General features: G+C 40.1%; 1 protein-coding gene across 5 annotated transcripts in view; it reads right to left on the reverse strand.

Annotated features, from left to right (window-relative positions):
* Positions 1-2,166: 2,166 nt before the first annotated feature.
* LDAH (lipid droplet associated hydrolase) overlaps positions 2,167-17,101 on the reverse strand; it is a 113,889-nt gene continuing 98,954 nt past the window's right edge. For 4 of the 5 annotated variants that reach the window (XM_030491145.1, XM_030491147.1, XM_030491144.1 and 1 more), the window contains one exon: positions 2,734-5,432. In XM_030491145.1, coding sequence (XP_030347005.1) covers positions 5,241-5,432 — 192 coding nt within the window. In that variant the 3' untranslated portion in view covers positions 2,734-5,240. Of the gene's footprint in view, positions 5,433-17,101 lie in introns of all 5 variants that reach the window. The other variant, XM_030491142.1, reaches the window with a different exon arrangement.

Genomic DNA, 17,101 nt, shown 5'->3' on the forward strand with positions numbered 1-17,101 from the left:
GGGTCTCCCTAAGCCTGTGTGCAGTCCTACTGACTTTATTGATGCTGTACTGGGGCTGCAATTGGAGTTACACACTTCAGTTCATTTGAGATGCTTAAAACCCTGGGGTGTGGTGTGTTTGTGAGTGAAAATACAGATTCCTTCCTAATAAACAAGTTGCAGTATGCCCTGCATGATGAGAGCAGATGATGTTCACACTTTAAAACATTTATATTCTGTAAATGGTATTCCTGTTCCTAACATATTAGATTGGAACAGCTGGATCCTTATCAATTTTAAGTGTGCCTGTTAGGGAAAAGGAGTAGCAGGGTCCTGACACCGGGAAAGCCTGTTTTCCCCAATTCCAAGCCATTTCCATACACAAGCATTCTCTAAATATATGAAACACAGTGTACTGTAGAACTTGGGGGCTTTAACTCAAGTTTGAAGTATTTGTAAACTGTGAGAGTGGGGGGCATCCCGCTGCCTCTTTCATTGTGAATTCCTTCGAACAGGATGGAAAAAAAATCTATCTGACTGGCAAACACTCAGTCAGATAGAGAGTCAGATATCTTAAATGACATTCTGCAGGTCAAGGGAGGTGATTCTCACCCTCTACTCCCCTCTCATGAGACCCCACCTGCAGTACTGCATCCAGCTCTGGAGCCCCCCAACACAAGAGGGACGTGGACATGTTGGAGCATGTCCAGAGGAGGCCACGAAATTGCTTAAAGGGCTGAAGCACTTCTGCTATGGAGACAGGCTGAGAGAGCTGGGCTTGTTCAGCCTGGAGAAGAGCTGGGGAGACCTGAGAGCAGCTTCCAGTGCCTGAAGGGGCCAACAAGAAAGCTGCAGAGGGACTTTGTACAACGACATGTAGTAACAGGACAAGGGGGAATGGCTTTAAACTGACAGAGGGTAGATTAGATGAGATCTTAGGCAGAAGTTCTTCACTATGAGAGTGGTGATGCGCTGGCACAGAGTGCCCAGAGAAGCTGTGGCTGCCCCATCCCTGGCAGTGTTCAAGGCCAGGTTGGACAGGGCTGGAGCAACCTGGTCTAGTGGAAGGTTCCAACCCTCCATGGCAGAGGGTTGGAACTAGATGAGCTGTAAGGTCCCTTCCATCCCAAACCATTCTGATTCTATGAATTTATTAGCTGCTGTAAACCACTTTCCACAACACAACTACTTCCCTGCAAGCACATTCTTGCAATCATAGAATGGTTTGGGTTGGAAGGCAATAGGTGGAACGGAAAAAACTAGTCCATTTACTGTGAGTTTAACCACGTGAAAAGTCTTTAAATCTCTCCCTGCCTGTCCCATCTGAGCATGCGTGTCAGCCTGTTTCATAACTTCTGCATGATGCTGCTGAGAGCAACTATCACTTCTGGCAGCTGGCTTGTACTGTTACTGCTGTATATGCTACTTGTACTCCAACCCTATCAGCTGTTCCAGAAATATACAGTGCTGGTCACTCACAAACACTCTCTGGATTCTTACTTTGTGAACGTGCCAGGAAGGAGAACATTTGCCTGCAAGTAAAGAGCCTCAGATACTTACTGTAGTTGGGAATCTGAGTGTGGCCTGTGACACAGAGTAAAGCAAGTCTCTTGGGTCTAGTAAGTTTATCCAAACCCAGTAATAGCTTGAGTGACTTTATTAATGATAGCATTGAACATCTTGTTTAAAGTCTTTGCTGGCAATTAGCTAGACCAAAGGGACAGGGAGTGGATGCACGTAAAAACCCATTTTCTGTAAAATAAATACACAGATGACCTCAACTGCAGAGAAGAGATCATCTATTGTGGCTTATGTATGCGATGTCTCCTGTGAGTCAAGAAACTGGTGTTTAGGTTGGAGTCCAACCCCGAATTCTTCACCATAAACACTGGGCAAGCACTCATCGAGCTTTCTGAAAGGACAAACCTCACTAATCCACACACTCTATAGCTCATTCAAAGCAGCAAACACAAAGCTGGAGGGAGAAAGGGGAAACACTGATTACCTTGGAGTGCCTCTGGATAAAAATGCTGAAGTGAGTCAGGTGCCTACCACCCACTGGTTTTCTCTGCACTTCGCGGATGTCTACATTGCTTGTGAAATTTGGGGTTTGGCAAGTATTTTTGTGACTTTTGTATACATGAAGTAATGAAGAAATTGAACAAGTTGTAAAAATAAAGAATCGGGTTACATTTTACCGTAAACGTCTTTATTTTTGTTATTGGAGTTGTGTACTTTTTCATAAAAGGTATCGATCTAGCAAAACACTTGAACGTGAGTCAAAGTCATTGAAGCTAGCAGGATTACTTGTGTGGTGAGAATTTAGCACAAATGGGAATGACAGAGGTTAGGTGCTGCTGCATATAGTCAATTCATTTGTGATAGGTTTCCCAAGAACTCTAAAATAAGCAAGACCACACCGTGTTTTCATGGTTAGTTGGCACACTTGGACCATAAGCACTTTTGACACTCTGCCTGGGGTCACTATGAACACCATGGGCTTCAGAGGAGCTGGTTTCTCATTGTGTGAGATCTGCTCCTCTTAGGAAATACAGCTGTGAAATCTAGACCTGTGCTTTTTTGCAATGATTAGAGTAGCAGATTTTCAGATCTTAGCCTTACAGAAACAGCTTTAGGAGGAAGGTAGCATTGAATCAATATGGTTTTGATAATCTTAGAGAAAATTCATTTAAGAAAATCCTAAGGCATTATCCTGCGGTAGATCTGACCATCACTGACCAGATCTAATCTCAGTTTAGGTCTTAATGCAGTCAGTAGGATTTATTATAATGGATTAACACTTGTATAAAAGGCATACACAAGTCAAGTACAAGTATTGCAAAATTAATTCCCCATACAAAGTATATGAATAATGCACTGTAAACAACTGCTGCTCATAGGTGCTTCAGTTTCCAGGCTTTAATAGTCACTTGTCATCTTTGGTTAATGCAAGATTTTTTCTGTTCTCAAGAGATCCACTACAACAGCTGAACTTCTACAAACTGAGTGCTTGCTTGATTACCCAATTCCATATACTTTGAAGAAAAAATGTTTTGTTCAACCAGTTCAATGTGTAAACCAAAACAACCAAGTGAACTGCATTTTTTATGTTGCTAACAGATAAACAGGTGTATATGTTTATATATATCCATGTGTACATACATCCATACCCACGTATGTGAACACCCTGCCCCCCACTCTGCCTCACGGAGCACCTAGGCTAATAGATGCATTCAGCATCTGCCATAAGACCATCCAACAGAAATGCATGCCAGCATCTGGGGGCTACTGAAACACACACAGACACTTACAATTATGGATTTCTAAAGTGAGCACAAGAACTGTTTTGATCATGACCAAATATGACCCTGTAGAAAGAAAGAATATCCCATGACTCTTCCATAAACAGGATCAGTTGCATGGGCACGATCCCTCCACTCTGAAAGTGTCCCGTTCCTCCCTGTGCTGCTGCAACTGTGGTCTCAATGTTTCTGCCTCAAGCATCAGTATCTGCTTCACTACACAGCACTGTAATCTGACAATCCACTGGCTGGTCTCAAAAGCAGTTTCTGATGTGAAGAAGGTCACCTAAATCCGCTTTCTGACTGCAGGTTTGAAAACTAGTTCAGAATATCCAGAAACTGAATTCTGTTACAAATTGTTCTAAATATTAGTGAAAGATTCAAGGTGGACTTAGAGAGAAGTGGAAGGTGTGGTTATAACCTAAGAAAAGATGAAGGAATTAATCAGTCTTTCTGCATCATTCTTCAGTACCATTCTCATTAGCACCATATTAAAACTCTTAATAAATCATAAGTTAAGATACCCAATGCATCATCTAAATTCTTCTGTTTGGAAGGGCAGGACTTCTCCTGACTACATTCCGTAGTGTTTTCCTTATTTATAAATGTCTCTATGAACTCCACAGGGAGTGTATTTCACAGGTTCATGTCTAGAAAGCTTCTCCTCATTACACTTGGCTCTGTGCCCCTTACATTATTTTCATTTCTAGCTATCTAGCTATAGATATCTAGCTATCTGTAACTTCTTCTGTTATCACAACTGGTAGGATGATTTTTTCTAGTTTCTTGCTACCTGTGAAGGAGAGGGATGAACAAATGTGAGGAACAGTGTACTTGTCAACAATGTGCTACAGCAAGGATCTGGTTCTCAATAGTAACATTTCATGCCATTTCAGGGGTGAAACCATGGCAGAGTAATAGCCATTTTCTCACAGTGAACTTATCTAATTTGTGGCTTGGCAGAAAATTCCATACTTCAGTCCTTCGAGCAAAGAACTGAAATTTAGGCATGCATCAAAACAGGTTTAATTCTTTAAAGTTGCTGAGCAAGCAGTGTTCTCATGGCCTTCATTAGGAGAGCTAGGCCACCTCTAAGTAGTTATGTATGGATCCTACAATCTATTTTAACCTTTAGTACTGGCACGTTTGACCAGTGTCCTTTACCTTCTCTACAGCCAACTGAAAACTGAAACACTTGGCCATGTTCCAGACAAGAGCTCCATATGTATTCCCTTGTTGAGCAGCCTCAGTTACCTTGTGGTATTTTTAATACCCTGTGGAGTCCTGGAAGCACCCTAAACCCCCTCTGAGTCTTGGAGAAACTGCACACCTCAGCTTGTGCAGTTCCACTGCACTCATCCTGAACTCAGCCTGACCTCTGACTGACCACCAACTCCATCCGACCTGGATGAGACAGCATTAGGGTTGTCCTGGGGCTGTGGGCTGTTCTGGCTGTCATGCATCAGGGTTATGTGGATGGATGAGATGCATGGAGGGGGCCAGGCCTTTCACAGCATACCAGGATCCACTGCCAGGATCCATCCAGAGGGAGATTTCTATCCATACAGAGTAGCCTGGTGTTTCTTTCTAAAGTAGGCCAGCTGGGCTGCCCCGAGCCCATCCCTGACAGTTCTCCAGCAGCTGAGTGAGGTGGTAGTAACTCAGGTACACTTGTAGCCAGTGAATCAGTGCTCTCTAGAGTGTTAGCAGACAATAAATATTCCACCCTTTGCCAAGTCCTGCAGAGTCCTGAAGACACAGGATAAAGGTACATCACTACTGAATCAATAAAACTATACTTTGGACCAGCCAGTCTCTCTTTAGCTTTCTCTGAAACATCTTAATATAAAACAAGCCATAATATATAATAAACAAAAAAAATAGGACAGGTTCTCTCACAAAAAATTACACGTTCACAAAATAATTACACCAGTTTCTTGTTAATCACTGAATCTGTGTTTATAATTTGGTCAGGTCATCCTGTAACCAGTCTGTAATCATGGCAGCCATCTCCTTGCTGGCATCTAGCACGAAGGCGTGGCGGAGCCCTTTCTCACAAAGGCGAATGTCCCCGTCTGGAAAATCCATTTTGATCTCATCGTAGTAGTGCTGTGGACACCAGCTGTCTCCAGTTCCATAGTAGAAAATCAGCTAGGAATCAAAGCATATCAAACCATTAATGTGAAACACTACTGACGAAGCAACCAATATCCAACCAAAGAGCCCTGAATTATTTGGAAATAAGCAATGCTTCATGACCCAAGATATGCTGTGAGGAATATCAAATTAGTAGTTCTCGATTGTTTCCAAGTCTGCAATTATGATGAAGCCAATTAAATGCTCTGTGACTCAGTTTCCTCCTTTGTAAAACTGTGGAACACAATACAGGCTTAACTCTGAAAACAGAGATCTGCTGATGAAAGTCTGGCTGTCTTAAGAAATTTGTTATTATGGATAAAAACATCTAATTGCCCATGGAGTCCACCCCTAACCAGGCAAACTGCTGTGTTTGCCCTAGCTGTTGTCTGTTTTCTGTGCTAGCTTTCTAGCTATTTAATCAAACAGAAAAATCAGTAAACTCAATGTTATGTCCGAGCTGAAGGAGCTAACCATTGTGCCCTTCTTCTGGATAGTAACTAAGAGAAAGCAGGAGGTTACTCTACATGTGTGAGTAGCTCAGTCTTACTGGCATCTGCTAGGTGTTATCTCAAACCACCTGCCTGGTTGGGGCCTTAGGTGGAGGAGCAGCTATTGTTCTTAACCTCAGTATTAGACGTAAACTAGTGGTGATGCACTCAGCCATGTTAGAACAACAGCAATTATGGTCATTCTCAGAAGTAAAACTTTTTTTGCTTGGCTAATTTTATAATCATAGAATATAGAATGGTTTGGGTCAGAAGGGACCTTTAAAGGTCAGCTGGTCCAACGCCCCTGCAATGAGCAGGAACATCTTCAACTAGACCAGGTTGTTCAGAGCTGGTCCAACCTGACCTTGAATGTTTCCAGGGACAGAGCATCTACCACTTCTCTGGGCATCACCCACATCTCTGTTTCAACACCCTCATTTGTAAAAATATTCTTCCTTATGTCTAGTCTGAATCTACCCTCTTTTAGTTTAAAACCATTCCCCCTTGTCCTATCACAACCTGCCCTATTAAAAAGTTTCTCCCTATCTTTCTTACAAGCCCCTTTTAAGCATTGAAAGGCTGCAGTAAGGTCTCCCCAGAGCCTTCTCCAGGCTGAACAACCCTAGCTCTCTACCTTTGTGAAATGCTGCCTGTGTAGAGCACAGGCACCTCCTGGAGATCAATGAGCAATTTTCTTTTGGGTTGTAATATGGAACTAGAATTATACCAAAGCCTATTTTGTTTTGAGCTTGCCCTTATAACCTTGTTCAATGACATAAACAAAGCAGGTGCTATGGGGCCCACCTAAACACCAAAGTCATAAATTCCAGGCAAATATTATATTTAATGAAGTGTCTTTTCTCTCTGTTAGAAACACTGAATGTTGCTTTTCCCAAGTCATCAGTTTCACACATTTTCATCTCAACTTTGCTTGCTATAGCTGTATTTTTCAATTTCTATGAAGTATTTGAGGGGAGAATGGTTGTCTGGGAGATTGTAAAAACCTACAGATTTAAAACTCTACAGGAACAAGATTAATAACGAGGACTCTTTATACTAAAATATTCAAATGGAGGTACCAGAAGGATATTGATTGCTCAACATATCACACACAGAGCTTGGCCCAACTGCATTACTCTCATTTGTTTCATACTTCATTTCTGTACTTCAGTGATTAATTGAGCAATGCTATCATAAACTAGGGGACAAGAAGTTTTCCTTTCATCACAAAAATGTTCAGTTCCATCATTTTTGTAGCCATGTGGAACATAACTAAATGCACCCACTGGGGTAGAGGTGGGCTAAGAGCCCAGACTGCATTTTACAAAATGTTACAAGCTTTTGTCTAACTTGCTTTTCTCTTGTTGAAGCATACCCAAATCTTGGACATTACTGACTATTGCCTCTATTGAAAATATAGTATCTCAGTTGCATAGACACCAACACAAGTTATACTTCTATGTATATTTAAAACACAGAACATAAGCCATCCCACATTAACAAACATTACTGGTTTCCTTTGTCACTCACTAACTGCTGGAAACAAGGTATGTCATTTGTTTTAGCAGAAAATGTCTTTTGATCTTGCCTTTGATTCATAAATTGTAGGATGCCACACTAACAAAAAGCAAACGTAAAATGGACAGCTGCATTCAGGCCTTCTGAAAGCCAAACATCTGACTGAATTTTGTTTAACCCTGGGCTCCATTACCAACAGATACAAAAGTAAAGATTATGAAACTGAGAAAAAAAGAAATGGAGCAACTCCAGTTGAATGGAGTGGTCCCTCACCTTAGTAGATATTTTGATAGGCTAGTCATACAGTCTCATTCATGATTATGTAGAAAAAGACAAAAAGTCATTTACGCTTACGAAGGATAAAATACTTGGCTTAGTCTCCAAGACCTGTGAAATGGGCTGTTCTCCAGGTAGGGTTGTAAACTTGAGAACTCACAGATTTGGAAACGTCTGAACAATAGATTTATGTGCATTCTTAGCTTGTGTCTGGTATATTTGCATTATAGTTTAATCTTTCATTGCATGATCCAAAGGATCCTTGACTCATTCAATCCACTGACAGGATGACGTTCAGCTGATGAGCTGCTATTTGATAACATTTTTCGTTTTAAATTCTGTGTGTGGTCTGAGGATTTATTTATTACATATTTCATGGTTTACAGAGAATTCATTTTCCTATGTGCATTGCTCTGGCACGCACCACTACAGGATCTGCATGTTCGCATTTATGAATTTAGTTTTGCAACACCTTAGTGACCATTTTCATCTCCATTTTGCAGATGGAGAGCACAGAATTAATGTCAAACTACACATATTAATTTGAAAGTATGCAGCGTAGTTTGAAACACCTAGAGCTGATTTCCCAGCGTAGCATTACACAGAATTGACTATGATCAAAGGACAGCACTCCTGGACTACATTTGCGGGTGCTCTGAAACACTGTCTTATCTGTTGGCAAAACAGATTCCAAGGTCTTAAATGAGATACTTAGAAAAGTGAGGACAAACTGTGACCATCTATGAATGATATATTAATGACTTCATGAACAGTCCATCTGGATGTGAAGTTTAGGTGCCTTTACCGTGAACCTATAGAATCACAGAATCGTAGAATAGTTAGGGTTGGAAAGGACCTTAAGATCATCTAGTTTCAAACCCCCTGCCATGGACAGGGACACCACGCACTAAACCATATCATCCAAGACTTCATCCTACCTGGCCTTGAACACTGCCATTTTTACTTACTATAGTTCCCTGTTTCTTTCAACAGGCATTTTACAACTTCTGCCAGAAATGAGGTAGGAGTTCTGCATCCTTCATTACACAGCTCTTTTGGTTAATGAAAGGGGAAAAAGAAAAAAGTTATGTTTTAATGAAAGACCACCTCTTAATGCATACATAAAAGGTGTCTGAATTAAGATCCCAAACTTTGAAATGCTTGGTAATGCAGTATCAACTGGTTTTAGCAGAGCTTGTGTATACAGTCTGCTGGACTTGAAGGAGGTAAACTAAAAACTAGGTATTTTACATGTGGCACCTACATGTACTGGCAACAGTGTTAGCACCTCTAGATCTGCTGCCTTAGGCCTCTGTCCCTTAAGGTAATGGTATAATTAAAAGAGGTTGCACTGTCAAATTCTGGAGAGAGGAACATGGGACATCTCCCTCCTGGGTGTCATGCTGGGGTTGTCCAGCATGGAAATTAGTGATTTAGTTCGGATCTATTGTGTGTTTATGAAGCAAATGTCATGTCCACATTTACCATGCTTTGGTTCATGTCATGGAGTAGTCTCAGAGTGTACGACCTCCTTTCAACTGAAACTAAGGGAAAGATGCTCTTCAGGATTGCCCTTAGTGAGCTCCAGTCAGTAATGGACATTGAGTCCATGGGATCAGACAACTGCTGCCTGAAGTAATAACTCTCTGAGATGCCTACATTGTGAACTTCAGGTCCTCACCACTTACTGTTTACCTCTACGAATTCTCTTATATTGTGCTTCTCCTGTTTTTAATGCAAATAGAGCCAAAAGCACCTGCTGAGAAGAGGAATGATAAGGTTTTGGAAATTTAAGTTCCATTCCAAGCAGAAAAGGGCAGAATATTTACCACCTACTGGCCTTGCTGGTCCATTATTTGTCCAGTCTTTCCAAGTATGACTTCTATCTTGTTCCTTTCTGGTCTCAGGACTGGCTCTACTCCCCTTTGGTTCATTGTTTCAGCTCTATTCTCCACTTTCCAATTTCCACTACTTCTGCTTCTTGTTCTAGTCCCACATTCTTGCCCTGCCAAGTCCAAATTTTAGTCTTCTGTTTAATCCATCCCATTCTGAGTCTCGATTTCAACCCTGGCTGCTTTCCCCCCACCAATTCTTCACTTTTTATCAGTACAGAAGGTCTATTCCCAGCCCTATTCCTCAAATATCTTTTAAACTGTCAGTTGTACCTAGTATTGGGGTTGGGTTCAGTTCAATGTAAAACCATCTAAATATAGTTAACTGTAGTGTGGTGTTTGCATGTGTACCAGGCATCAAAATTCCTACCACACAGCAAGGAAAGATATACTCAATAAAGCTAGCGGTGTTTAGAAAGCTACTCAGCTGAAACAGTGGGTGTCTACTGTAGGGTGGGTGAAGCTGCAATTCAGGCTCCACTAAGAACTCAGTTGCCTAAGCTGCCATTTGAGATGCTCTAGATACCTGAGGCATCTGCATGAGACTGGCAGGTATGACAGATTTTATAGGACTTTCTGGCAAAACAGCTGGCAGCCAGATGGGGATATTCCATAGTGCCCCAAATTAAACCAGATGTCCACGTTTAAGGGCCAAATTCCACCTTGACTTCTTCAATAGATTTCTATTGATTCTAATGCAGTCATCTGCACGTTTAATGCCTACTGCACCTGTAGATTCCTACAAGTAAACTCATAAAGCATGATTCAGGTGTCCATACATAAATATCTGGTAGTGGTAGTTTTAATAGTTGGACTCCATGATCTTAAGGGTCTTTTCCAACCTGAATGATTCTGTGATCTCATGCAACTTAAGGCTGATATGCTAGCATATCCTGTTTGGTCTCCACTGCTGCTACAGACATCTTGCTCGTCTCATATGCCAGTCTTGCTTGGGTAGCTCAAATCCACCACCTCATATAGCACCAGAAGCCTACCTCTATCCAAACAAAAGGAGCCTTTGATTCTTCCTGCCTCCTCCTCCTCTCTGTTTACCCCTCACTCACTAGTTCCCTCTATGCTAGCTCAGCACCTATCTCCTCTGCCAAAGTCCTTTCCAACCCTCACCATTCTATGATCCTATGATTTTACGAACAGCTTCCTTTTCTAAGCCAAGAATTTTTACCATGAAATAACAGTGCATTTCCCCCTGAACCTTATTTGCAGACACTGTAGAACCCTTTGGACTGAAACAAAAAATAAAGAGTCAAGGTAGGACAGACACTTGTGTCATATATGCAATTAAAGTTTGGGTACCTTATAACCAACTAAGAACAGTTTTACAACAGGAAGAACTTTATTTGATGCTGCAGTTATTTTGTCTGCTTATTCCATGTGCAGATGTTGGTGTGTGCATTCTGTGTGTCTATGTGTGCATATGCCTGCAAATCTAAAACTTTAACATACATGTTTCTTAATTACAAACCACCAAAAGAATTCAGAATTGTTTTCAAAATGCTTCCCTATACCTGATCTAGTTGAAGATGTCCCTGCTCATTGCAAATGGGGTGGACTAGATGACCTTTGAAAGTCCCTCCCAACTCAAACTATTCTATGGTTCTATGATTCTATGATTATGCAATAAAATCTAAAAGCAGAATTGCAATTAAGGTGTAAATTTTCAGTGATCCAGATCGTGGTACAGGTTCTGTGAAACTTGACAGATACTTGACTGTCATTTCTGGTATTGAGGGTCCCCCTTTGAATGACAAAACACCTGTCCTCTTTGCCTATGCCACACTGAGCCACAAAATATATAGATGCTAGGATGTTATCTATTTTCCTAATATATTAAGACAGATTCATGTTTCCAAAGTCCAAATGTTCTCATCTTCATTTTAACATCAGGAGCTTTGCTACTGCAGCATGCAAGCAGGTATGATTAATGAACCATGTGTAACCAAAGGCACATGGGATCTTCATTAATGGTAGGAAATACTGGCATGCACTGTATGATTTGCATGGATCTGTAACGTACATATTTTCCTGTGGACTGTGCATGGCTGTAAAAGACATCCTGAGTCAGCACAACCACGGTACCAGCAATGGAAAACTGCTGCCGACCTAAGCATTCAAAAATGGTGAGTAAGGCCCCCAAAATAATGAGACTGGCTTAAAAATACTCAGATTTACAAAACAATAAATAGAAGGTTATTTCTATTTTTCTTCAGGGCTTAAACTTTTCAATATTTGCATTTTTATAACTTTTCTGCCATGAGGGTGTGAGGATTACTTTTTATTCTTTTGCAACGTTGAATGCTGAGACTTCCAGGTATTCCTGATTCAGAAGAGAAATGGCAGTTGCCCCCGGAATTGATAAAGACTTTGTATGATTCCTGATGCAATACCCTGCTTGTTAGGAACGATGAGAACATGTCCTCTTTCAGGATCTGATGATGAGGGCAGAGTAAAGGTGATATGGATTATCTTTGCTGGCAATTTCAATACTGTGTTTGAAATAGTCATGCAATTTCTAAGTTTACTTAGAATTTACTAAGTTTATTTAAGATAACAGCAATGTTCTCATAAGCTGTTCTACGATTACATTGCTCAGAAGTATTTTCAGCCTTAGCTTCTGTAAAATAAAACACAAGTCAGAACAGGGCTCTATCAGCCTAGTACCCTGTAATATGGTATGTACTCAGACACTGCACAATGATGGCAGCTGCTAAGTAAACATCAGAAGAATCTGAGATTTGTATCAACAGGATGTTTACATTTTAAAGAGTTTCTAAGAAAATAATAAATATTTCCTGCAGTTGACTCCATTGGCACTTGTTTTAATATGTATGACAGTTCACAGAAGTATAAATTACAGAAAGATTTCTTTTATGCCTCTGCTGTAGCTGTCATAGGTCAACACTGAAAAAACAAATAAAAAAATTAAAAAAAATTAATTGAGTTTCCTCTGTCTCTCTGGAATTTGGTACATGCTATAACAACTTTAGGATCATATTACATGGGAAGGCACCACTCCAACTGGCAAAGAGCGAAGGACTGACCTCTGTGGATACAAACTAGCGGCACACGTGCAATGGTAAGCAAGACTGTACCAGTGGCCTTGCTGAAATCCTTGTCTCTGATACATTAATTTTTTATCAGTATTACTCCTTGCATTGTGCATTCACTGGTTGTGCATTCACTGGTTGAGACAGTAGCTTCCCTCTGGGTGACACCTCTCGAGTAATCAGCAAATGGTTTCAATTGGTCTTTGATGAAAACTAGTTTAAAAGGCATTAACCACAACTAATTTTAGATTTAATCAAGGTTTATAGAAAATGACTTAGCTTCTCTGGAATTATGAAAGCATCTCCACCTTATCCTGCCAAAAGAATAGTATAAACGCCATGGGAACAGACTGGTTTGGGATACACTTTTTTTTGGACTTGCTTCAGTTTTACTTTGGCTTTTCTAATCAGTTTCTGGGAAGAATTCAAAGACCTGGCATTGCCCTAGGAAGCCCTAAATGCTTTGGGATCTGGTTCTCTGAGACATCAACTCTCTCCCCTTGTGATCCTGCTGTGGTTGAGATCAGCTGGTGTGATGGCAAGGTCTTTGGAACTTGCTTCTCAGCTTGTTTTACCAGAATTAGGATTCCTCAACTTTCCAAGGGCAGTGCAAAGCCAAACTTTTTCTGCTGGACCATCTTGAGAAAAGGCCATTGACAATTTGGCGTACACAATGCTATTTTTACATACTAACCTGTAGGGATTGCAGTAAAGGTGTAATGGGTAGTTCAAGTGTTTGTGGTGATTTTATTTAACATAAGGAACATGGCCAGTTTTGTTAAACCAACATAAAAAATAAACAAACAAGCTTCCCTGTCTGGAAAGGGCACGGAGAAATATTTTCCTTTCAGAGAAATTAGGATATAAACCCTGACACGGCCAGGCATAGTCGCTACTCTGCACATGATTCAAGATGTGTTACTCCTCTCCCTGGTGTCAGGTATGGTGTTCCACCAAGTGGGCAGAGTGCAGGCTCCTGTTTTCATGCATTTGTCAGTGTTAACTGGAAATTTAGTAAACTGAAGAAGGGGAAAGGACTTCTCTTTAACATTGCTGCAGTTAGCAATGCTAGCGACTGCTCTGCATGTAGAACCAAGAGACCAAGCGAGGCCACTTGTATTCCTACCTTCTCAAAGATAATGAAGGGTCAAACTCAATGCAAAGTAAAAATGTGCTTTTATAAAAAGGATGCACAAGATTTATCAACAAACCAGGGTGATTAACTTATTTATATTATCTATGTTACTCTTGGAGACTTAAAAGCGCTTTGAGGGTATATATTTAGATGTGTCAGGAACATGACTATTTCAGAAGTCAACTCTGTATAAATACAAAAATAAAAACAAACAGACCTGAAACCGCTATTTAAGCAACACTATTACCAGGTCAGATTCTTCCAACCATATTTACTTTAAACAGTATTTTCCCTTGGCTATCAGTCTGACTGACACTGTCTACATTCAGTGGGTCTTTATCTAAGGGGAATCAGCCAGAACCCTCTTTGCAACAGCAGGATCTGCAGTAAATGGCAATTTTGTTCACTGCCATGCAATGAGCTCCGTGGCAGAGGGAGGGAAGGTAAGCAATTAAGGGGTAGTAAGGTTGGATGGTAGCTTAAGTATTCTTCAGAAGGCTGGGGAAATACTGCTGTCTTTACTCACTGTGTGTAGCACACACCTTATACTCCTCCCCAAAATCCTGGAAATTCATGTCATCCTTTCCTTATTAGAATACAGCATAGCATGAACGATGGTAACAAGAACTCAGTTATAGAAAAAGCAAAGTATTACAGATAAGCGATATTGTAGTGCATTGATCTTCTTGAATGCTCACTTGGATCCTTTTCCACTGAGGAGAGAAACTGCTGATCCCTGATTAGGTATTCTGGGTGTTTCAAAGAGAAGGTTGTTCTTGTGGTTAAATGACACAGGCACCAAAATCCCGAAGCACATGTGCAAGTTCCCTGACTTCAACTCTGCACCTCCAGGGAAAGCAGGCCAAAAAGGATGTGAGACTAGCCAAAAAAGAGGTGTTCTTGGCTCCAGAGAGCACTTTGCACCTACTCAGAAAGAGTGTTTGGAAGGTTTTTCACAAATGTAGGCAAGCGACTCACTCAGGCTGTGGACAGGCAAAGTATTTGTAGTATTCTTTTAACCACTCACCTTCAGATCACGCTCCTCTCACTGGGAATAATTACTAAACCCCTGTGGATGTCTATAGGGACTCAAACAAAAACATGGGCAACATCAAAACAGCTGCTTCAGGGGCCAAATAGTTCCTGGCTGCTCAGTTTTAAAAACTTTCTCTAGCAAAGACAATTTTTCAAAAGCAAAACCTAGCACTTTTTCTGTGAAAATACTTTTTTTTTTTGCAATTTTTACTCTAAATCTCTGTGTATCACTGTTTAGTTGATACTTTTGGAGAACACATTTTCTATGGTATTATTGATGTGACATAAACTTGTATTACTTTATATTTTAAATACACCACTGAAGTAAGCAGGAAGTGGCAAACATGTACTTCATTCATTTATTTTTTTCAAAACTGAATTTCTTCCTCACCTAACTATCTACATCTGGGTGGTTATATGCCACCACTCAATCTGAGTGAAAATAGGATCATGTGTCCATAAACTTCCAGTTTATACTTTTTCCCATTTGATTAAAAATGATTCTTCTCAGACAACACATTTTTTCATCACTGTACCTCTACTTCAGATGTTTCATGTCTTTTTCCTTACATGATGTATCTGCTACACCAGACCACTGGCAAACTCAAGAAGCATATAAATCATTTTTCATTTAAAATGTTAACCAAAAGAATCACGATTTTCAGTTGCTGGAGGAGATGATTTATGGCCTCAAGAAATTATGAACCACTACAGAAAGTTTACTGCCAAACTGATTCAAGAATTCCTGAAGTCTGTGGGAGCTCTTCTATTGATTTAGATGGGCTTTGGAGCAGATCCTATACTTTGAAATAAGACTACTGTGTATTACTCATGGACTAATGAATAAAATATATCTCAATAAATATAAAATCTGAAGGGTGACTTTGCTCTGTAAGCACCCTTTAATGCAATATCTTCTTGATTACAACAGGTTTAAAAGCTTACTTGATAGAAAGAGAGTCAATAAGCTAAGTCTTAAAATAAAGCAATGAATGTGGCTTGATGCAGTCTCAAAAAGTTAAAAGTGCTGTAGAGAGCCTCTATATGGAAATATTGTCTGTAACAGGCACGGTAGTCAATGCCCAACATATCTATTTTCCCTTTCCTTTTTAAATTTCTATTCTATCTGTAAAAGCTCTGTGATGCTCAATGCTGATCCATCTTTTAAGAATAAGGAATTACACCCACTTCCTTTTGTGCAGGAATGACAATAAACTTCCTCTAGTGCAGCAGTATCTTTGCGTCCAGTTTCTGCTAGGAAAGGGAGTTGGTGTTTTCACAGTGAAAGAACATAGCTCAGCTGGCTTAGACACGATCAGCTAATAATTAACCATCAAAGCTGAGCAAATCTTCTACCAGTATCCCCTACCTTATTTGTTTGGAGATTGTGATGTATCACAACTCCCTGTGCCATTGCAATAAGCAGCTTACATTCATGTACTGCTAGATCCAGATGAATCGCTTTAGACCGAATCCTTTAATACAGTTCCACTGCTATTTAATGTGTACAACTTCTGTCTTTATAAGATTATAAGTGAAATACTTCACTTAATTATCCAAAAAATATTCCAGCTCCCATTCTTTCAATATATATCTGAGCAACTAGCATTATTAGACTAAGAATCTGGGGTTTGGAGATAAAATTTCTCCTGCTCCCTAACTAGTCATAATTATAGTTAAACCTGGGCATGGAAAGATTGGAATAATATAGTGTCTCTTCTTCTTTCTTCTTCAGATCACAGAATGCAAATAAGATCCAGAAATAACTTTTCTATTCCACAGCAGCTGGCAAATTCAGGTGTTAAGATTGGCTTTTAGCATATGATCACAGCGACTACTAAACAGTATAAATTTTTTTGTAATGACAGCTTGCCAGTTCTATAGCAACTTGGACTATAGTTCCTGTTTTTATAAACTTCCAACCTTTATAAGTTAAGCCCATTTTTTTGTCAATACACTTCAAATTTAACACAATGTCAACTAAAAATTTTTCCCTAATTCTTACATTCCCAGAAGTTACTCGAAAACGAAAAGAGAGACACATTTAGCTTCATTTTTAGACCTGCTTTTTCTTCAGTTTGCCAACTGCTTATAAGCGCACTTCACCTTTTTGTTTTCTAGAGTATGTTTGCCACTTTAAAAGTATGAGGACATAGAAGAATCAATAAACGAAAGTTAACACAGGTTTAAAAAATCTCCTGCCTGCCAAAGCCATGCTTAGATTGACAGAGTCAACAGAAGCACAGATGAAGCAGACAAGGACACCTGCAAA

Source organism: Strigops habroptila, chromosome 6, assembly GCF_004027225.2.
Source record: "Strigops habroptila isolate Jane chromosome 6, bStrHab1.2.pri, whole genome shotgun sequence".
Lineage (NCBI taxonomy): Eukaryota > Metazoa > Chordata > Aves > Psittaciformes > Psittacidae > Strigops > Strigops habroptila.